Source organism: Dendropsophus ebraccatus, chromosome 1 (genome assembly GCF_027789765.1).
Source record: "Dendropsophus ebraccatus isolate aDenEbr1 chromosome 1, aDenEbr1.pat, whole genome shotgun sequence".
NCBI lineage: Eukaryota > Metazoa > Chordata > Amphibia > Anura > Hylidae > Dendropsophus > Dendropsophus ebraccatus.
In genome coordinates this window covers 46,596,079-46,618,307 of record NC_091454.1, presented here as the reverse complement: position 1 = coordinate 46,618,307, position 22,229 = coordinate 46,596,079, and the positions used below count along the sequence as shown (strand labels likewise).

Genomic DNA, 22,229 nt, shown 5'->3' with positions numbered 1-22,229 from the left:
TAGTATGCAAATAAAGACCACAATACATTTTTAAAAAGGGGGAAAAATGGCATACACTGGTCCCTGATAAGACTCTTTGTAAACTTGTACACCCAATATATTTATAAAGAGCAGAAAATAACAATATACTAGAGGTCTGCTATACATTGATGAATAGTGCAGGACACACAGTGCCAGTGCAAAAGCTATCAATGTGTAAACTTTAACATATATTAAGTTGCAATGCAGAAAAAAATGTAAATGTGTTTGCACAATAAGGCCCTGTTCAGACATGGCAAAACAGTGGCTTTTTTGTGATACGGCCGTGTCACAGAACGACCTCTGTCTGAGATGAAAATATACAACAACAGCCAATAAACAGACAACAGACAATAAAAAGATACATAGTGTAAAAGTGGCCTAAAAACGCAAAAGAAAATGCCCAAAATAGTGACAATACTGCTCAAACAGGTGGACAGGATTATATCCCCATGCATTTTGTCCCTCACACTTCAGGAGTTAATGGTTGGGCCCAAGTTTGCAATATTTATTGCACCGTCTTTGCTCTTGTGACCTAGTCACATGATCCAATCGCTGATCTCGCAAGGCAGTCACAAGATGATGGGAGAATTTTGGCACATGCGTATTAAGAATAGAACCATAATAAACCCAATTGCATGGGAAAAATAGTAGCGAAAGATGGAGTCTGGTCTGTAGGGTTTTGGACACCATGAAAAATTCAATGCCATATTCTCCTACACATCCATATAATTACCTTTTTATAGGATGTGTATGTGGTTTCTAGTAAATTCTAGTAATACAAAGTGTAGTGAGAGTCCATAACCTATTTTCTGTTCTGTTTAATCAGAAACAAATCATTGTGGATCCCCTTGGCTTTAGTGAAGAAAGATTCAGACCATCCTTGGAGGAGCGACTGGAAAGTATCATCAGCGGGGCAGCTCTGATGGCCGATTCTTCCTGCACCCGTGATGATCGCCGTGAACGAATAGTGGCTGAGTGTAATTCTGTTCGACAAGCTTTGCAGGATCTTCTCTCAGAATACATGGGAAATGTAAGGACTGTTAATTGGTTATTATTGGCTTCAAATATAGAAACTTTTATTTAGTAAATAATAATGTAAAATCAGATCCAATAGGATGACAAATTGCTGTCATAGAAAACCAGACAATGCGCAGGACTGGGTCATTATGTTGTCTGATGTCCAGTGAATACCATGACAGTTCAGGTTTAATATATCAGAAGAAGGTTCTGCAGGCTGGAGGTACAACCGTGCAAGAGGTCCAGGACTTTGGTGGCACTGACTGCATCCGATGGATTTTACTCCTTGAATGATGGCAGTAGTAGTGGTAGATGTAAAATCAGAACTTTATTACAATTATTACGCGTTTCAAGGCACAACCTCTTCATCAGATTAGTATCTTTTAAATAAGAGTTTGGTTGCAGCTGGAGCATTTGAGACCAGACAGAGCAGCATTAATAATGAGGTTGGTTGAAATGGAACAAATCAGGATCAGTTTTGTAGATTAGTGTTGATACGTCAGGCGCAAAATTATTTTGTTTAGCATCCTGGCTGCCTGCATTGCCTTTTGATTTTCAAGTATACAGTATATGTCCATAAACTGTATTTCTTATTTAATTTTGTAGACTGGACGAAAGGAAAGAAGTGATGCATTAAACACTGCAATAGACAAGATGACTCGGAAAACTCGAGACTTGCGCAGGCAGGTAAGTAATTCAAATTAAACAGTAGTCTCACTAGTCTTGTCAATCCCTGCTATTGTGTGTTAAAGGGAATTTTTCATGGTAAACATTATTTTTTTAAGGGAAAAAATAATATATATATATGTGTGTGTGTATGTATGTATATGTGTGTGTGTGTATATATATATATATATATATATATATATATATATATATATATATATGCATTTTACTATCTTAAATATCTTTAGTTTATCTTTAAAGGGGTTATCCAGCGCTACAAAAACATGGCCACTTTCCCCCTACTGTTGTCTCCAGTTTGGGTGGGGTTTTGAAACTCAGTTCCATTGAAGTAAATGGAGCTTAATTGCAAACCGCACCTGAGCACCTGCACCCACAACAGTAATTCTTGACCGTTTTAGTATGCCTTCTTTGGCGGCCATCATTGTGGCACCAAAATATGTGCATTAAATTATATCCTCAATATGCGATTTACGACCTTAATTTGCAAATCGAGGATGTAATTTAATGCTAAAAGATGGAGGCCAAAAAGGCAGCCATAACACTACCCCAAAAAAAAAGACTTGAATGTGGCAGCACAGTAAAAACAGACACCAGTATATAGATAACAAAGGTACACTTAATAGCTGCTGCTCTCAACTCTGAGCCCCCCACCCCTTCTGTGAATGAGCCTAGGAAGTGTGTTTACAAATGTGTCCCATACAGAGACAAGGGTCTATGGGGGAGATTTATGAAAGGGTATAAATTGTCCACAGCAACCAATCACAGCTCCTCTTATATTTTCCAGAGCTGACAGCTGAGCTGTAATTGGTTGCTGTGGGCAGTTTACACCAGGTGTATATTTACACCCTTTCATAAATCTCCCCTTATGTGTCTATGTTCATGAGACTTGCTGCAAAGCATGTCCCTAAATGCTCCTAAAATCACCAATGTACTTCAAATAAAATAAATTACAATTAAAAAAATAGAGACAGATAAAAAGAAAATAACATTTAGAAAGGAAATAAAATCTAGATGCTGCATTCTCTTGTAAGGTAATTTATTTGGGTTCTGTGGTTTAATCAGTGATTTTATTCTTTGTAGCTGCGTAAAGCTGTTATGGATCATGTTTCTGACTCCTTTCTGGAGACCAATGTACCACTTCTGGTTTTGATTGAAGCTGCCAAGAATGGAAATGAGAAGGAGGTCAAAGAATACGCCCAAGTGTTTCGTGAACATGCAAACAAACTAATTGAGGTAAAATGGATTAAAAGGGAGTTTTCATTTAATGATTTTAATTTCAGCTCTCTGTGCCCTCTGTCATCATTTTGTTTCAAGTTACCTAAAGTGTGCATTTTTACATTACACCATTGCAGAAAAAAATGGTATGCCAGATCTATGGTACAAGGTAGGGCTGGGTGATATGGCCAAAAAATAAAATCTCGATTTTTAAAAAAAATTTTGGACGATTCTCGATTTAAATCTCGATTTTTTTTTTCTCTTTTTGCTAAACAAACAGGACATTTTTCTCCCTGCAGCATCAGAAACTATTTTATAGACGTTTGAGACAACAACCATATTGCTTCCCAGTGTAACAGTGCTCCTCCCGTGCCCCTATGTAGTAGACAAGCCCATTGTGTGCCCCATATAAGTAGTTTTCCCAAATATGTGCCCTATGTACTAGTGTATTAGTAGTAGTACAGATGAGCTGATTAGCAGTACAGGTAAAGATGAGGGGTGTAGTAGTGGTACAGATGAGGGGTGTAGTAGTACAGGAACAGATGAGGGGTGCAGTAGTAGTAGTAGTGCATGTAAAGATGAGGGGTGTAGTAGTAGTACAGGTACAGATGAGGAGTGTAGTAGTAGTACAGGTACAGATGAGGAGTGTAGTAGTAGTAGTAGTACAGGTATAGATGAGGGGTGTAGTAGTAGTACAGGTACAGATGAGGGGTGTAGTAGTAGTACAGGTACAGATGAGGAGTGTAGTAGTAGTAGTAGTACAGGTATAGATGAGTGGTGTAGTAGTAGTACAGGTATAGATGAGGAGTGTAGTAGTAGTACAGGTATAGATGAGGGGTGTAGTAGTAGTACAGGTATAGATGAGGGGTGTAGTAGTAGTAGTACAGGTACAGATGAGGGGTGTAGTAGTACAGGTACAGATGAGGGGTGTAGTAGTAGTACAGGTACAGATGAGCCTGGTGTAGTAGTAGTACAGGTACAGATGAGGAGTGTAGTAGTAGTAGTACAGGTAAAGATGAGGGGTGTAATAGTAGTAGTACAGGTACAGATTAGGAGTGTAGTAGTAGTACAGGTATAGATGAGGGGTGTAGTAGTAGTACAGGTATAGATGAGGGGTGTAGTAGTAGTAGTACAGGTAAAGATGAGGGTCAGGGACATAGCTAAGAGCATGGGGCAGACTGGGGGGGGAAGGGCATGGGGTACACTGGGCTGGAGAGCATGGGGTACACTGGGGGGGGGCAAGTATGGGGCACACTGGGGGGAGCAAGGTTCAGACTAGGGGGGAAAAGCATGGGGTACACTGGGGGACATGCATAGGGCACACTGGGGGGAGCATGGGGCAGATCGGGGGGAGAATAGGGCAGATCGGCAGGGGCATGGAGCAGACCGGGGCAGGAGGGAACATACCTGGTGTACTTGCGCTCTCCTCCCGCCCGCAGTACTCCCCGCAGCGGACCCGCCCCCATAGCCAGACATATACGCGCGCTTCCTCCCGGCCGCACATGGAGGTCCCCGGAGGAGGCTGCAGATACTGAAGCATCGGGTGATAGTGTCGCTGCTGTACAGCTCCAGCACCTGCAGCGATCACCCGATGCTTCAGTATCTGCAGCCTCCTCTGGGGACCTCCATGTGCGGCCGGGAGGAAGCGCGCGTACACGTCCGGCTATGGGGGCGGTTCAGAGGCGGGGACATAGGGCGCTGCTGGGCGCTCTCGCTCCTCACGCTGTTTCAGTAGCTGGAGGATGCGAGCAGCCCGCCCGCGCGCCCAAATCCAATGATTTTTTTGGAAAATCGATTTTCGATTTTCCAAAAAAGTCAAATCGATTCTCAAATTCTGGGCGAATTAATCGAATTAATTCGATTAATCGCCCAGCCCTAGTACTAGGGGTACCAATGGTGATACCAGCGTAATAGGTTCTGATGGGATCGGTCATTGTATCATTTTGACAAAATACTAATGCAGAGGTGAACACAACCTGAAGAAACTGTATCACACTTTGCACACACACAAAGTGTCTTCCGTGAGATCTTTCATGCGTCGACTTTCCTGAGCCACCTAGAGACCTGTGAAGGGTCTGGAAAACCACCACAGGGCAAGGTATACATGTTGTAGCAGTGTTGATCAGATGGCAGAGAACTGGAGTCGTGCAGGAGGAAAAACGCTGGGGTAAAAAGCAGGTGGAGGTCAGACGCCACACCTCCTTCCAAAAGGAACACACACAAAATTACTTCCTTACCTTTTTGTTTCAGGTCATATAAATGAAAGGAACACTAACAGGGACTGTATGAAAACTGGCCTATGAGTACACTAGGCTTAAAGCACCACCCCCTTTTTCAGGACGGATTTACTAAGAGACACACGTGTAGATTTGTATCATGATTTACACCTGCAAGGCGTAAATCATGATAAATCAGGTGCAGGAGGAGGCCACTCCTCCCCTCCCCCCAACTTCTGCAATAATAGTAGTTTTTGTCTGTATTTTGTACTTTCTTCCATTAACGATTTGATTTGTTGTAACTTGTTCCTGTAGGTGGCCAATTTGGCATGCTCTATATCCAATAATGAAGAAGGTGTTAAACTGGTTCGCATGTCTGCAAGTCAGCTGGAAGCTTTGTGTCCACAGGTAACAGTCTGCACCTTGCTAGATATACAAGGATGTTCATTTCATGTTCCTGTCATAAGGAAATTAAAATTACAATATGTTGTTATTATACAGTGCATAGTCAGTGTTAAACTAGACAGTGTTCTGTGTGTGCAGCATCTGCACCATGAGAATTTTTGATGACTTATGCCTCTGTCTACATACAAATAGTCATCACTCTTATTTTTAGGAAGTGTTATAAGTAGAGATGTGTGAATTTCTGGGAAACTTCCAGCTTAATACAGATTTTCCAGGCACCCGTGGTTAGTGGAGATCAAGCCGACTGCCGAGCAAATGAAGTGCTTCACTTCGTTTGTAATGTAAATTAAGTAATCTCTAGTTATGAGTCTCTGGCTTTATTTGGGTCAACTTTTAGACACAGACACAAATTTTTATTGTGTGTGGGGTTTTTTTGTCTTTTTTTTTTTTTTTAGTTCTCTGTACCAGAGTTTAAAATTCTATTTGTCTAATTCATAATGTGGCAAATATCTAATTACAGAAAATATATAGATATAATGGGATTATGTTTATGTTCATTTTATTGTATGTGTGGTAAGTGGGTGCTTTTCTGTATATGCACCTGCAATGTCTAGCATTCTGTGGTAAGCGCTTGCAGTTACTATTACAGTTCTCTTCTGCCTCCTTGCATTCAGTAGCTATTCTCCGCAGAAGGGCTTATAGCAGACCTGTCAGCAGGAAAACCAGGGTGTAAATGACTATGGCTAGAAAGGGCTTCTCATTAGGACCCAGGGCATACTTTTTTATTTAGTTATTAAAGATATAAGCCTTTTTGTTATCTAGTGGCCGTCAGTCATATAGGCAGATACAAGCTTATACAGTGGTGGTGGATAAGAGGACATGGGCTGGACATGCATGGGCTCTTGCCGTGCTCGGAAATTTCCCCTAGGCTTTTGAGTTTCATTAACTTAAAGGGGTAGTGCGGCGCTCAGAAATTATTCACAGAACAACACACATTACAAAGTGACACAACTTTGTAATGTATTTTATGTCTGTGAATCGCCCCGTTTCCCATGTCCCACCACCCCCACCCGTGTACCCGCAAGTGTTGGTGCATTATACATTACCTGATCCATGTCGAGGGCCGTCCGCCATCTTGTGCCAAACGTCATCTTCGGCCGGACGGCCGAGTCGCTGCCGCCCGTCCCCCCTCCGCCGCGTCACAATGTGCTCAGCCGCGATTGGCTGAGCACAGTTATGCTCAGCCAATTGCGGCTGAGCATCAGATGACGCTGCAGAGGGCGGCCGGCATTCGGGACAGTCCGCCCCAAAGAAGACGTCACTCGCTGAAGATCAGAGACTGGTGTCGGCACGTGACAGGTAATGTATAGCGCACCACACTTCTGGGTACATGGGTGGGGGTGGTGGGACACGGGGAAGGGGGCCATTCACAAACATAACATACATTGCAAAGTTGTATAACTTTGTAATGTGTGTTAGTCTGTGAATAATTCTTTACCACCGCACTACCCCTTTAATAGAGTGGGGAAAAAAAAAGTAAAAAAAACTTAATAGAGTGAACCTATGAGGTTCAATTCACGTTCCATACTGCTGACACTGATAGCTGTTAGGTCAAGGAGACACATGCTACCTTTCATATATCTGTTTGTGCTTCTGTAACATAGAAAGATTTTTTTATTCTCCAGTGCGAAGTCTCAGGCTTTTCCAAGCCCCTGAATTACTCCAAGCTGGAATGCCTCCCCGCCACCCCTCCCGTGGAAGTCGGGGTTCAATAAGGGTGTTATTCCACTTCTGAGAATCAATAATAAAGAGGGCATACAGTCATAATAATGATATTATTCCTCCAAAATAGAGCTAAACTCCTGCCTAGCAAATATATGGCTGCATAAAAACAGCATTAAGCCCTTCTGTCACATTAACAGAACACACCAACAATTACAGTACAAAGGAACTTTTTTTTCTCTCCCCCATGGATTACAAATATTTATAGACTGATCTTTACTAGATACATAGCAATGTCATATTAAGGGTAGCTTCACACGTACCGTATCGCTGCGTTTTTAACGCTGCGTTTTTGGTGCGGTTTTTTTGTTTTTGTTTTTTTACTTGCGAGTTTCTTTTTTCACATGAAAATCGTGTGAAAATCAAAACGCGCGTGTAAAAAACGCAGCAAAAGTGCAGCGATAAAAACACAGCGATACGGTACGTGTAAAGGCACCCTAAATGGATATCCTCTCCCATCAGTGGGGTGTAGGTAGACCTCTTGCCAGAAACATAAACACAGTGACAGATACCTATGTGGTCAGTCCACCCACCTACAAAGAACTTAAAGGGGTTATCCAGCAAAAATCTTTTTCTTTCAAATCAACTGATATCAAAAAGTTTATAATATAGATTTATAATTTACTACTTTAAAAAAAATCTTAAGTCTTTCCATACTTATTAGCTACTATATGTCATGCAGGAAATGTTTTATTTTCAGTCTGACACAGTGCTCTCTGCTGACATCTCTGGCCGAGACAGGAACTCTGTCTCGGTTTTCTAGGAATCCCCATAGAAAACCTCTGCTGATCAGTTCCTGTCTTGGCCAGAGGTGTCAGCAGAGAGCACTGTGAAAGACTAAAAATAAAACATTTCCTGCATGACCTATAGTAGCTAATAAGTATGGGAAGACTTGAGATTTTTTAATAGAAGTAAATTACAAATCTATATAACTTTCTGACACTAGTTGATTTGAAAGATAAAGATTTTTGCTGGACAACCCCTTTAAGTGACCATCAACAAGAATATAACCAACTGCTGGCCAATATGATTGCTCCACTCTACACTTTGTTTGTGTTTAAGTGGCTAGATTGCTGTTAAAAAAATTTTAAACTTTTTTCCACTCCCTATTCACAGATACCTCATAGGGCAATGACTCGTGATATCTTGTTTTTTTTTTCCATTCTGTGCGACAGGGTATAATGGAAAATGATATGAGTTTAGCTCTGCATCATAGTAACAGTGCTGCCAGTTTTTTGTGGGAACTAACTAGCTGTTACTGAAAAATGATGATCCCCATTTTCTCCTATTTTAAATGAATAAATCCAGGTATAGATTAACATTTCATAACCAAACATTGTTTTTGTGTTTTTCTGTTAATGAAGGTAATAAATGCAGCCTTGGCTCTTGCTGCTAAACCTCACAGCAAACTAGCTCAGGAAACAATGGATCTTTTCAAAGATCAGTGGGTAAAGCAAGTTCGTATCTTGACTGATGCAGTAGATGACATCACATCAATCGATGACTTCTTGGCTGTATCAGGTATTTATGGTCTTTTCTTCCAACTTGTTCTTGGAGGGGATGTACTGTCCTTTTAAAGCGTGACGGTAATTTTGTATGACAAATTATCACCACGAAGGACTTTGTACGATAATCATTTTTCTAAGTAACTTTCACTTGATTTTTGCCTTTTACAGTTTTTACACGTAAAAACACAATAGGCATAGTCATGTAACATTCATATTAAACCCTTTAAAATATTACATAAATAAAATATTACATAAATTATAGTGCGGGGAGGTTCTAATAGCACACTCAGAATTGCACAAGTATCACATATACAGTATACCGTATATAATCAGCATGTATAAACATCATTAGTCAACAGGGTTATGGCTAAGTAAGAACCCAGGACCCCATCCTTGCAAGGCTACAGTGCTAACCAATGAGCCACCATGCCTGATGTACATCAAAAATGGCACAACCAGATAAAAAATTAGAAGAAAAACACAATTCACAACCTTTGTCCATTGCTGAATCCTGGAAAATCCTCTTGAGAGGTTTTATATGCATGTTAATATTCAATCCTTTAGTCATGCCAACAGAATTCAGGGCCATGATTTAAGAGAAGATGCATAGAGAAGTTGAAACACTACACATTCTTTCATTTATAAACATGACTGGAATAACGATTAAGAATCTATTGTAGACCATGGCCCTACAAACAATATAGCATTTTTCTATTTTAATAGTGTTATTTTTTTTTTTTCCAGAAAATCACATTTTGGAGGATGTCAATAAGTGTGTCATAGCTCTTCAGGAAAAAGATGTTGATGGGCTGGATCGTACAGCTGGTGCAATACGTGGACGTGCAGCCAGAGTAATCTATGTCGTTACTTCAGAGATGGATAATTATGAACCTGGAATTTACACAGAAAAAGTTTTAGAAGCGACCACACTTTTGTCCAATACAGGTATAACATAAAGCATGTACAATGTCGTCAAAGTTTTTCTCTTGTTCTGCGCCATGAGGCCGAAACTTTTTTGAGCTTAAAGCTTTGTGGGTGTAAATGGGGAAATGTCTCTAGTTTTGTTTACTTGATATACATGATAACTGCAGATATGGCCCAGAAATAGTTGGCGGTGATTATAGATGAACGAATTTACAGTAATAATCAAGTGAAGCACTTCATTATCTCTGCAAATTGCCTGCTACATTCTAATGGACTGCGGCTCACTGCAGCTTTTCCCATTGGTGCTGGGAAAAGCTGGATCTGGTCCTGGGAAACTGGGAGATGTTTCCCAGGACTGGATCAAGCTTTTCCCAGCACCAATGAGAGAAGCTTCGCTTCTTTATTACTGTAAATTTCTAGCAGCAACTACTAAACATAGTGTGTGCCAATTGCTTTTTTTTAACATTTGTTTTTTATTCTTTGTTGAATTTTTTTTTTTTTTGTGGTAGGGAACCTTTTAGCGCGAAGCTCTAAAACAAAGGTCTGTTTCCAAAGTAATGTCCACCAGAGAACAGAGAGCATTAACAATTTGGCAATAAAACTTTATTATAACATGAAGCTGACCAGACACGTTAAATAGCTGTTGGTTGGATGAATGCATACTTAGCCGACAGCTCTCTCCTCTGCTCTTGCCTAAATTTTTTCAGATTTACCACATTTATTTCAATGGAATTTTTCTGATGGAAAATGCCATCTGTTAGTAACCGTTGGCATCCTTTCCATGTGTTTTTGGCAGGCAGAATAGCTCAGTCTGCTTTTTGGTCTATAAAAAAAACAATTAGGATCTGTCAGGATCCACTATACTTTCATTTTGATCCATTAGACGTATCAGTCAGAAAAGCAAGCCTTGATGCATAAATGGGCATAACGTCATTTAGATATTTGCATATTGCATGTCTGCTCATACTGCCCTAAGCTGTCGATTGTTTTGTTTTTTTATAAGGGTGTACAGCCTTGTAGCACTGTTATACTGCATGTGCTGACCTGTTCTTCTTCTTTTAGTCATGCCACGGTTCACAGAGCAAGTTGACGCAGCAGTGGAAGCCCTCAGTGGAGACACAAATCAGCCAATGGATGAGAATGAATTTATTGATGCATCTCGATTAGTGTATGATGGGATCCGCGATATCCGAAAGGCAGTGCTAATGATAAGGGTAAGTTTTATAGGATTTATTTTAAATATTACATCTGCTCAGAAGCTGCTAATAAAAATGAATAAAGATCTAACAGAAGATGACGACAAGATGACATTTAATTTGTTTTTAATACTGGATAACTCCATTAACACCAATCCCCCATCTTGAGAACAGAGTCCCAACTCTTTTCTCTCGAAATGCAGAGCAGAAATTTGTGCACTCTACTGAATCTTGACAGAACACCGCTTTTGGACTCTGGCGACCGCGCGCATCTCCACTGCTTCTATAGGCTTAATTCTATGGTCTGCCAGATTCCGTTGTCCGCCCGAAAAATGAGCGGGTTCCTACTTAAGGCGGATGGCGGAATCTGGCAAACCATAGAATGGAGTCTATGGGAGCAGTGGAGATGCGCTCGGGTGTGAGCTGCGGAATCCGCAACGGGTGTTCCACTGGGATTCCGTATTGTGCACATACCTCTACAGCACACAGCCCCTAGAAACCATGGATAGAGCAGAAATACATGCACATCAGCCGTTCCATTCCAATGGAAGACTCTGTCCTGTTTTTTAGGTTCGCAGGGGTTCCACCAGTCAAACCATTAGTTACTTATCACCGTTCTTTCAGCCATACCTCTTTTATTATTTATACATGACAGTTCACTCTGCCTCTGTGAGACCCACACTTAAAAATAGCTTTAGTCGAGACTGTGATTCACCAATAAGCCTTCCACTAGAAAAGTATGGACTCCTACTTCTGACGTGAAGCCAGCAAGGGAATAGCCTTGCAGCCTAACATCAGTCTTTACTGGTCTCTGCTCTGAAATTTTCTATATGGCTCTCAAATTGTAACCGCACACATTCTCTTACAATTAAAGCATAATTTTAACACATGCAAGTAAACTTAGATTTATTGTCAATTTACTTTCCTTATTTCAGACTCCTGAGGAGTTAGATGATTCTGATTTTGAGACCGAAGACTTCGATGTGAGGAGTCGAACCAGTGTCCAGACTGAAGATGACCAACTTATTGCTGGACAAAGTGCAAGAGTGAGTTATATAAGCGTTTTTATTGAATAATATACCTATATTTATCTATTCAGAAACTCTGTATTGGTAACTACATCTGTTAGGAAACTTATTATGACCAATAGCGAATATCAAGTGTCATCTTGAGGTTGTCATAGGTATCTAGAGCCATGCGGACTGCACTGCACCACACAGCTGAGGGAGGGTTTCACAAGGGAGGATCCATAGAGCGAACACAATGTTCATAGTTGCTCCACTGATGCTCAATTGGGTTCAAATCTGGCATATTATTTTGAGATATTATTCTTGCTGGAAGATCCTGTCTACCAGTCACATCCTCCACATGGAGTGGGCCCAGAGAATTTCATCAAAGTATTCCCCAGACCATACCGTTGCCACCACCAGCTTGTTTTCTTCCAGCAGAAAACATTTCCCTTTTGCCAATCAGCAGAGGTCCAATACCGATACTGCTGTGAAATTTAAAGCCTTCCTTGCAAATAAATGAAATTTTATCATAGGTGCAGTGACCATCTGTCCACTTTGGAGCCCCATGCACAGTAGGGTTCATTGAAATGTTTTAGACACATCCAGTAGCCCTTTGGTTTATTCAGGCAGTGAGCTTCTCTACTGTAGCGCATTGGTCCACCCGAACGCACCCTCTATACACTGCCGATGTAAAAGGTCACATTGTGACTCAACTGTGTGTAGATGTATATTAGGTATGATAATACTAAAAGTTGTTTTATCATGCAGTCAATCCCTGTATTATCCATTGAGGAATGATGTATATAGGTTTGTTTTTTCCCCTTAAAACTAAGCAAACACAAATCTAAAATAGTTCTCATCTTGCAGCTTTTACCTTTACTTGTCTCTGACCCCATGTTATCTTTGTTGCAAAGGATTTGAGAGAAATACATGGATTTACACATGTTTTGTTTAAAGGATACAACATCTGAGAGAGTCTGGTTCTTTTGGGTTATTGATATATGGGAAATAATTATTCTTTCAGGATCTCCTTTTAAAAAAAAAAAAAGTTTTTTTTTTAACTTATTCATTTTTATTACATCCTAGGCAATTATGGCTCAACTGTCACAAGAACAAAAGGCTAAAATTGCTGAACAGGTTGCAAGCTTCCAAGAAGAGAAGAGTAAACTGGATGCTGAAGTATCGAAATGGGATGACAACGGCAATGATATTATTGTTTTGGCCAAGCAGATGTGTATGATAATGATGGAGATGACAGACTTTACTAGGTAAGTTGTGTTCAATAATACATTTCTTTACTAAATGGCTATCCCTATGTCAACTAATGTAGTTAATCTCGTAGTGCTGAGTGCTGTACCTATTCGGTTTTGCTTGGTTCAACACTGAGTGTGGCGCAAGCTGTGTAGCATTTCACTTAAAGATCTTTTTTTTTTTTAAAGAAGCTTGTTAGCCTTTTAATAACATTGAGGCCTTATTCACATGTCCCTATGTTTATTTGTCTGTAGTTGCGAATCCGCAACTGCAGACAAAGTTCAGTCCCATAGGTTTCCATGGCCCTATTCACATTGCAATTTTGGTAATTTTATAGAGATGGTGATAATGTTAGCAAAAATATGGATCTGTAATTCTAACTGGTGTCATCATTGTGATCGTTCATAAACTTTTTTACAAGCAAAAAAATCCTATATACAAGACCACCACTTCAATGGCAAAATATAAATCCCTTTATTTAAATCACATATAAAATCACAAACAAATGGAGTAAGAGGTGGTAGCACGCAGCTTACATCAGGTACTGTTTTTGGTCTTTGGGATTGAACTTTATTTGTGACCCAGAACTGTCTATTTATCAGTGGACTTTGGTTCATCCGGGATCAGTGCAATAGCAGGTAGCTATTTCAGTCTGTCTAGATACATTCTAGCCGATATCTATCTGTTAGGATTTAGAGGGATTTGTCTACCACCTCCAGTGGTAGACAAGACTTATTCCTTTTCTATAGATTTATTACTCTGTCTTATTATTCTTGCATATTTGTACAGTACCTCTTGTTCACATAATTTTACTCCATTTGTTTGTGATTTTATATGTGATTTAAATAAAGTGATTTATATTTTGCCATTGAAGTGGTGGTCTTGTATATAGGATTTTTGTGTTAGGACCTGGACCAGGTCCGGTGGTCTTTGTAGGAGTTATTCTTTTTTACAAGCACTTTCTGATCTGCATAAAATCAGCACAAATAGAGACACATTACAGATGCATTTTTGCTTCTCTACAGGGGAAAGGGACCACTTAAAAATACATCGGATGTAATCAGTGCAGCAAAGAAGATTGCAGAAGCTGGGTCACGCATGGACAAACTGGGACGCACCATTGCTGATCATGTAAGTGTTTTTAATTGTTTAAAGATGTAAAGCCACTTTATACTGTACTATATCACCACTATATCTTAATGTATCTCTAGCACGTCCTCCAACTTGCAGCGTTTTACTTACTCTAATTTATGTCTTTTAAACTAGCCCTCTTATGTTAGTTTGTTGCTGTCTTTTATGAACATGAAAATGGAGATAGCACTTTTAGTAGAACTTTAGAATGACAATGCATGGAGGATAAAAATGTAAAGAATTTCTACCTGTTTAGTACCTATACTATGTACTCACTTTAATGTTTGTTTTATTCCCCAGTGCCCTGATTCCGCTTGTAAACAAGATCTTTTGGCATATCTTCAACGCATTGCTCTGTACTGCCACCAGCTAAATATCTGCAGCAAAGTTAAAGCTGAAGTTCAGAATCTTGGAGGTGAATTAGTTGTCTCTGGGGTAAGTAGATTTTTATTTATTTTTCAATGCAAAGTGACAAAGCAAAAAAGAATACAAAAAAGGGTAACACTGTGTCAGATTTAACGCACAAAGATGAAAAAAGGGTATAATATCAGTCCCATAACCTGGTACCTGTGGATTAAAAAATCAGTTTGTTACATAGTCAGCGCAAAGGATCCTTTTCTTTCTGCTCCAGAATTTTTCAGTTTTATGAAAAATATCATACTAATAGATTGTAACTTCAGACATCTTCACAAGTCTTCATTAACCCACTCACAACACTTACTGACAGCAGTTCCCCGTTTACCTCATGGAGCTAGAATCAGGCCCCCTCCAGGCTGTGCTGTTATGCCCTATGGTTATTCTGTCCAAAAGATGGCCGACATGGAGGAGCATGTAACCGTGCCCTGCCCCCAGTGTCCTCCATAGGCATATACAGACTCATTGGTGGACAGTGGGAGTGGGGCATGGTCCCTTGCTCCCCCATGTTGGCCACCTTATGGACAGACTCGTCTTAGAGCAGAACAGCACAGCCTGGAAGAGGGAAGTCTGATTTTTAGCTTTGTGAGGTACACAGGGAGCTGCTGTCAGTATATAGAGTGTACGGTTACTAATACTGAGCACTGAGCAATTTTATTATAAAGTGGCCAACCCCTGTAACCTGTTGCATTTTTACACATTCTGACACCTATAACTTTTTTTCTCTCTGTCTACTGAATTGTGTAAAGGTTTTTTGTTCTTTTATGCACAGTGATCTGTCATTTTGCTGTTAAAATTTTAGGCAAGATTGAGCTTTTCTACAGTAAAACTAATATTGGCATTAACAGGTCAAAGGTAATCTTTTAAGCATAGGTTCTAAGTAGAGATGAGTTAATCTACAGTAAATTAGGGTTCATGCAAACCCAATTGCTTGGCATTTAAATCCTGCACCCAAGAGAAGATGCATACAGTCCTCGAACTTCTCCAGGCTGCGGGATTCAAATGCTAAGCGGTCAAATTTGCGTAAACCTGAAGTTACTGTAAGTTTGCTCATTTCTAGTTTTAGGATCTACGTGGTTTGCACATTCTCCGTTAATGTTAAGAATATTACCTATTCTGCTCCGTAGCCCTCCACTTCCACCCTCGGCATGTCTCAGAGGTATACCTTCCTAAAGGGGGTAGTTATATCATAGCAGATATGTTTGTGGATAATGGGACTCTATATGAAACATTTAGGGTCAGTTCACATGTAGTAAAAGAGGCGGAATTCCGCGACAGAACTCTCCGACACAGTATCCCGCCAGCCTCCATGTAATACATAAATATGCAAAAGAAGAGCCCATGGAGCCTCAGCAAAGAGTCTCGAAACACAGGACTAGCCAGATATCCCTCCGGGAAGGACCCAGCCAAGGGGTGGCTCCTGTAAAGAAACTACCAAAACCACCATACTAAGTGGCCCTATAAGTCAATGTAATGACAAGGGACAAACCAAGGCCAGGTAACCATCCACATACAGTTGTTTCGGGGTGTTGCCCCTCATCAGGATTCTGGCTAGGTGGGAGCAATGCCTAGTAGAGCCTTTTTTTCCCCCCCTTGTCATTACATTGACTTATAGGGCCACTTAATATGGTGGTTTCCTTACAGGAGCCACCCCTTGGCTGGGTCCTTCCCGGAGGGATATCTGGCTAGTCCTGTGTTTTGAGGCACTTTGATGAGGCTCCATGGGCTCTTCTTTTCCATATTCATGTTTCCCAGGGGCCAATGCACCTGGGACTTCACTGCTTTGAGCGCTTTCACTAGCAGCTGGCGGTGTTGTCATTTGGCTGGTCTCCCTGAGATCAGCGATCTGTTTCTCCATGTAATACAGGCTGTCGATGGGACAGCTTGCGCACTGCGAGAGTTCCGTTGTGGAATTCTGCCTTTTTTACTACATGTGAACTGGCTCTTACAGTACAACAAATGCAAATTTGAGGAGTTAGTGTGTTGCTGTTAAAAATAAATAAAATACTTACAAATTGGTGTTTTAGGTTGACAGTGCCATGTCCCTGATTCAAGCTGCTAAGAATTTGATGAATGCTGTGGTGCAGACCGTGAAGGCATCTTATGTGGCCTCTACCAAGTACCAGAAATCACAGGGAATGGCTTCCCTGAATCTCCCTGCCGTCTCATGGAAAATGAAGGCTCCAGAGAAAAAGCCACTGGTCAAGAGAGAAAAACAGGACGAGACTCAAACCAAAATAAAACGTGCATCTCAGAAAAAACATGTCAATCCTGTGCAGGCGCTTAGTGAATTTAAAGTCATGGAGAGCATATAAGCATATGTGACGTAAATGTGATATTTTGCATTGTTCACTTTTTTAGCAGTTTTATTCTTATTAATCAAGTTGAGGGTATAAAGTAATTAGGGAATGAGATAAAAACTGTCTTTTTGGGCAATGCTTATATCATATAGATGACACCACTGTCTACATGGAAAGTTATGTACATCTTGTTTTCAGTAGTTGAACATTGCCTGCCTGACCAACCATTAAGTTACAAAACTGTGAGCGAAGTCTTTATATTTTCAATCTATAATCTGAGGTTTAATAGTATCTAGCAATGGTTTTATCTCAGAATGATGTATTGCTTACATACTTTATACACAAGCCAGTTTAGGTCCCCTGTGTATGCCAGTGCTTTGACTGATTTGATTGGATAATGGTTATCTTTTACTCTTTATATGTTTTATTTTTTTAATGCCACTTTTTAGTCCAACACTAAATCAGAAGCCATCTTTCTTTCTCTCTCTCTCTTTCTATCTTTTATAATAGTTGTCTCCAATGCTATATAGCTGCTTTATCTGATAAGTTAAATATGCAGCAGTGAACATTACTGAATGCATGCTTAGTAGAGTCAGAGTCGCATGATACCTAGTCTCTCTGGAGAATAGCTTTACCATCTTTTTTGTATTAGCCTAAATAAGGGGTGGGGGACCTTCGACCCTCTAGCTGTTGCAAAACTACAATTCTTATCATGCCTGGACAGCCGAAGGAAATTGTAGTCTTGCAACAGCTGGAGGGTCGAAGGTTCCCCATCTCTGACCTAAATAATGCAGGGTCATGTGGTTTAGACTTAGAACATAACAACCTGATTCTACATTGTAGTGGTCATTTCTTTCTGGCTTAATCAGACCCTTTATGGCTAATAAGTTCAATTTCGCTAGAACTGTAACATATTTTTAGATTTTGGAAGAAGTAAAGCAAAAACTGCAACTTATATTTTTCATTTTCTTCTCAGCTACATTCCTTTTTATAATTCTATTTTTAATTTATACAGTTCTTTGTTCAAGCACATTTCATAACACTGAAAAAAGCTTTGAAAGTGTAATTATAAATCCAGAAATCTGATTTCTATGCGGAAAATAAAGTAAACTTTTTACTATAAAATGTTTTGAACCATTTTAATATAGTGTACTATAATAATGTGTGGATGCACATTAACGCATACCTATCACATCACAGTCTATTAAACTTACCTGTGCAGACTTATCTCGGTAGCTGGGGAAATGTTCTAAGCATCTGGGAGTTACTTACAGCTGTACAGTAAATTTAAATGGACACTATCTTCCTTATCTTACACAGATTGTGCTATATCAACAGTCCGAAATATAATTGTGAATCAATTGATGTTTTGTAACAAAAATGCTAATTTGCTGTTCACTTACTGTTGCTAAGTACATTCTGTCTCTAGTGACCAGGATGCTGAGAAAGTTGGTGGACAGGTCTTTTTCTGTTCACCAGTTGAAGGAGTTATCCAGTGTTAGTAAAACATGGCCACTTCCTTCCAGAGACTGGACCACTCTTGTTTCCATTTCAGGTGTGGGTTGCAATTAACTTTTAAATGTGTGTTTTGTTAATGAATATATAATAAAGTATCTAGTTTTATCAACACTTAGTAGGTGTATTGGGAAATGTCGTGGTGGCTCTTGGTATAATTTGTGATTAACCCTCCAATCCTTGGTCCACTATTTTGCCTTATTGATTAGTAGGCATCAGCACTGGTAGGTGATGTGGATATTCAGACATAACCCTCACTCAGAAGTGATTTATAGCACCCCCTCATTTCTCTGTTTTCATCCTTTTTGGCTGCTGTTTTGGTCACCTTTGCATTTTCCCATTGCTCTCATTACTAGAGGTAGCATGAAGCTACATCCCACAGTTGTTGCTCAGGTAATGCAGCTCATCCAGGATGGCACATCAATGCGAGCTGTGGCAAGAAGGTTTGCTGTGTCTGTCAGCATAGTGTTCTGAGCATGGAGCAGATACCAGGAGATGTGGAGCGGGCCATAGGAAGGCAACAATACAGCAGCAGGACTTTTTGCAAGGAGGAGCAGTGGCAAAGCCCTGCAAAATGACCAGCAGACCACTAATATCCATGTGTCTGCTCCAGGGCTGTGGAGTCGGAGTTGGAACTAGTCTTGGCTGGAGTCGGGGAAAAAATGAACCGACTCCGACTCCAGCTTTAGGGTACAAACCCACTTGACGTATTTTCTGCGTGAATCAGTCTTAAAAATAAGCAGGCAAAACGCAGGTTGGCTTTATACAATTGTTCTGCGTTAAAATACGCAATTGCGTATTTTTGAAGCGTGAAGCTACATGCGTTTTTCGCACAGGTTGTTAACAACTGATGCTTTGCTAACAACAAGCTTCATGCTTCAAAAATACGCAATTGCATATTTTAACGCAGAACAATTGTATAAAGCCAACCTGCGTTTTGCCTGCTTATTTTTAAGACTGATTCACGCAGCAAAAACGTCAATGGGGTTGTACCCTTAAAAAGAATCTTAGAACAATTTAAAATTGAGTTTTGATATCAATTTTAAAAGTTATCAATCAAGTCATCAATATATATTATGAGCAACATTCTAATAGGACACTGGTCCTATTAGATAAGGGTGGTCGAAGAAAAGTTGTCGGTCACTATTTGGCAACTTGTTTCTGAGCTGGATGAGCCCATTGTGTGGGGGGAGATCTGTGCTGTTCACTTCCTGGATGCTGGATGACTGTATATGAGCAGCAGTGTAATATGAAGATATCCTGTGTAATATAGAGGAGGAGAGGACATAAGTAGTGCAGCAGTAACCTCTGTCCTCAGTGTGGTGTTTTTTTCAGTGTTCTATGGCTGCAGGTGTGTGTGTGTGTGTGTGTGTGTGTGTGTGTGTGTGTGTGTGCGCGCTATGGCTGCAGTAGGCTGTGCGTGTTTTTGCACTATGGCTGCAGCAGGCAGGGCCGCCATCAGAAATGTCTTTGAAGTAACTGGGTGGCTTTGGGATAATTCTGGAAAGCTGGGTCTCTTTGGATACATCCCACGCCAGCCAAGTTCCGTGCACTATTAATTAAAATAAAAACGATGGAACCCAAGGGCCAGGGCCGGTTTTAGGTCAAATGTGGCCCTGGGCACAATTTAAAAGTGGGGCCCCAAGTGCTTAGACATTAAACCACTACACAGTCATAGTTAAATAAAGAAGGTGGTCTGAGAGGCGTGTTGCTAGAGTCTTAAAAGATCAGGAGCACAAGCCCCCTACACATGGCCACAAAATATTTCTACGCATTGGTACCAAATAATACTGCTGGGATGTGGGGGCAGACAGGGTGCAGGGATCAGGGATGGGGGGTTAGACAGGGTGCAGGGATCAGGGATTGCATCCCCCCCAGCACACATCATCCCCCCCAGCACAAATGCACACATCATCCCCCTCAGCACACATAATCCCCCCCAACACACATTCACACATCATCCCCCCCAACACACATTCACACATCATCTCCCCCAGCACACATCATCCCCCCCAGCACACATCATCCCCCCCCCAGCACACATGCACACATCATCCCCCCCAGCACACATGCACACATCATCCCCCCCAGCACACATGCACACATCATCCCCCCCAGCACACATCATCCCCCCCCAGCACACATCATCCCCCCCAGCACACATCATCCCCCCAGCACACATCATCCCCCCCAGCACACATCATCCCCCCAGCACACATCATCTCCCCAACACACATTCACACATCATCTCCCCAGCACACATCATCCCCCCCAGCACACATCATCCCCCCCGCACACATCATCCACCCTCAGCAAACATCATCCCCCCCAGCACACATCATCCCCCCCAGCACACATTCACACATCATCCCCCCAGCACACATTCACACATCATCCCCCCAGCACACATCATCCCCGCCAGCACACATGCACACATCATCCCCCAGCACACATGCACACATCATCCCCCAAGCACCACACACATCATCCCCCCCAGCACACATGCACACATCATCCCCCCCAGCACACATGCACACATCATCCCCCCAGCACACATCATCCCCCCCAGCACACATGCACACATCATCCCCAGCACACATCATCCCCCCCAGCTCACATGCACACATCATCCACCCCAGCACACATCATCCCCCCAGCACACATGCACACATCATCCCCGCCAGCACACATGCACACATCATCCCCCCAGCACACATGCACACATCATCCCCCCAGCACACATCATCCCCCCAGCACACATCATCCCCCCAGCACCCATACACACATCATCCCCCCCAGCACACATCATCCCCCCCAGCACACATCATCCCCCCAACACACATTCACACATCATCCCCCCCAGCACACATGCCCACATCATCCCCCCAGCACACATTCACACATCATCCCCCCAGCACACATCATCCCCCCCTGCACACATCATCCCCCCAGCACACATCATCCCCCCAACACACATTCACACATCACCCCTCCCAGCACACATGCACACATCATCCCTCCCAGCACACATCATCCCCCCCCAGCACACATCATCCCCCAACACACATTCACACATCATCCCCCCCAGCACACATGCCCACATCATCCCCCAGCACACATTCACACATCATCCCCCCAGCACACATCATCCCCCCAACACACATGCACACATCATCCCCCCAGCACACATGCACACATCATCCCTCCCAGCACACATGCACACATCATCCCCCCAGCACACATGCCCACATCATCCCCCCCCAGCACACATCATCCCCCCTAGCACACATCATCCCTCCCAGCACACATGCACACATCATCCCCCCAGCACACATGCACACATCATCCCTCCAGCACACATGCACACATCATCCCCCCCAGCACACATCATCCCCCCCAGCACACATGCACACATCATCCCTCCCAGCACACATGCCCACATCATCCCCCCCAGCACACATGCCCACATCATCCCCCCAGCACACATGCACACATCATCCCCCCCAGCACACATGCACACATCATCCCTCCCAGGACACATGCACACATCATCCCCCCCAGCACACATGCACACATCATCCCCCCCCAGCACATATGCACACATCATCCCCCCCCAGCACACATGCCCACATCATCC

The 22,229-nt window shown here is 41.9% G+C and overlaps 1 protein-coding gene and 1 long non-coding RNA gene across 2 annotated transcripts in view; one reads left to right on the top strand and one right to left on the bottom strand.

The window, feature by feature from the left end:
- CTNNA1 (catenin alpha 1) overlaps window positions 1–18,704 on the top strand; it is a 41,386-nt gene extending 22,682 nt beyond the window's left edge. Inside the window, exons 7-18 of the mRNA XM_069970351.1 lie at window positions 848–1,051; window positions 1,645–1,725; window positions 2,806–2,958; window positions 5,472–5,564; window positions 8,708–8,864; window positions 9,596–9,796; window positions 10,838–10,989; window positions 11,907–12,017; window positions 13,068–13,249; window positions 14,258–14,363; window positions 14,664–14,798; window positions 16,805–18,704. Coding sequence (XP_069826452.1) covers window positions 848–1,051; window positions 1,645–1,725; window positions 2,806–2,958; window positions 5,472–5,564; window positions 8,708–8,864; window positions 9,596–9,796; window positions 10,838–10,989; window positions 11,907–12,017; window positions 13,068–13,249; window positions 14,258–14,363; window positions 14,664–14,798; window positions 16,805–17,092 — 1,863 coding nt within the window. The 3' untranslated portion in view covers window positions 17,093–18,704. The remainder of the gene's footprint in view (window positions 1–847; window positions 1,052–1,644; window positions 1,726–2,805; window positions 2,959–5,471; window positions 5,565–8,707; window positions 8,865–9,595; window positions 9,797–10,837; window positions 10,990–11,906; window positions 12,018–13,067; window positions 13,250–14,257; window positions 14,364–14,663; window positions 14,799–16,804) is intronic.
- On the bottom strand, window positions 12,382–17,071 carry LOC138792668 (uncharacterized). The gene is made up of 3 exons (XR_011363172.1): window positions 16,790–17,071; window positions 14,640–14,930; window positions 12,382–13,011 (listed from the first exon to the last, which is right to left on the bottom strand). It is a non-coding gene; the product is annotated as an uncharacterized lncRNA (long non-coding RNA).
- Window positions 18,705–22,229: the final 3,525 nt, after the last annotated feature.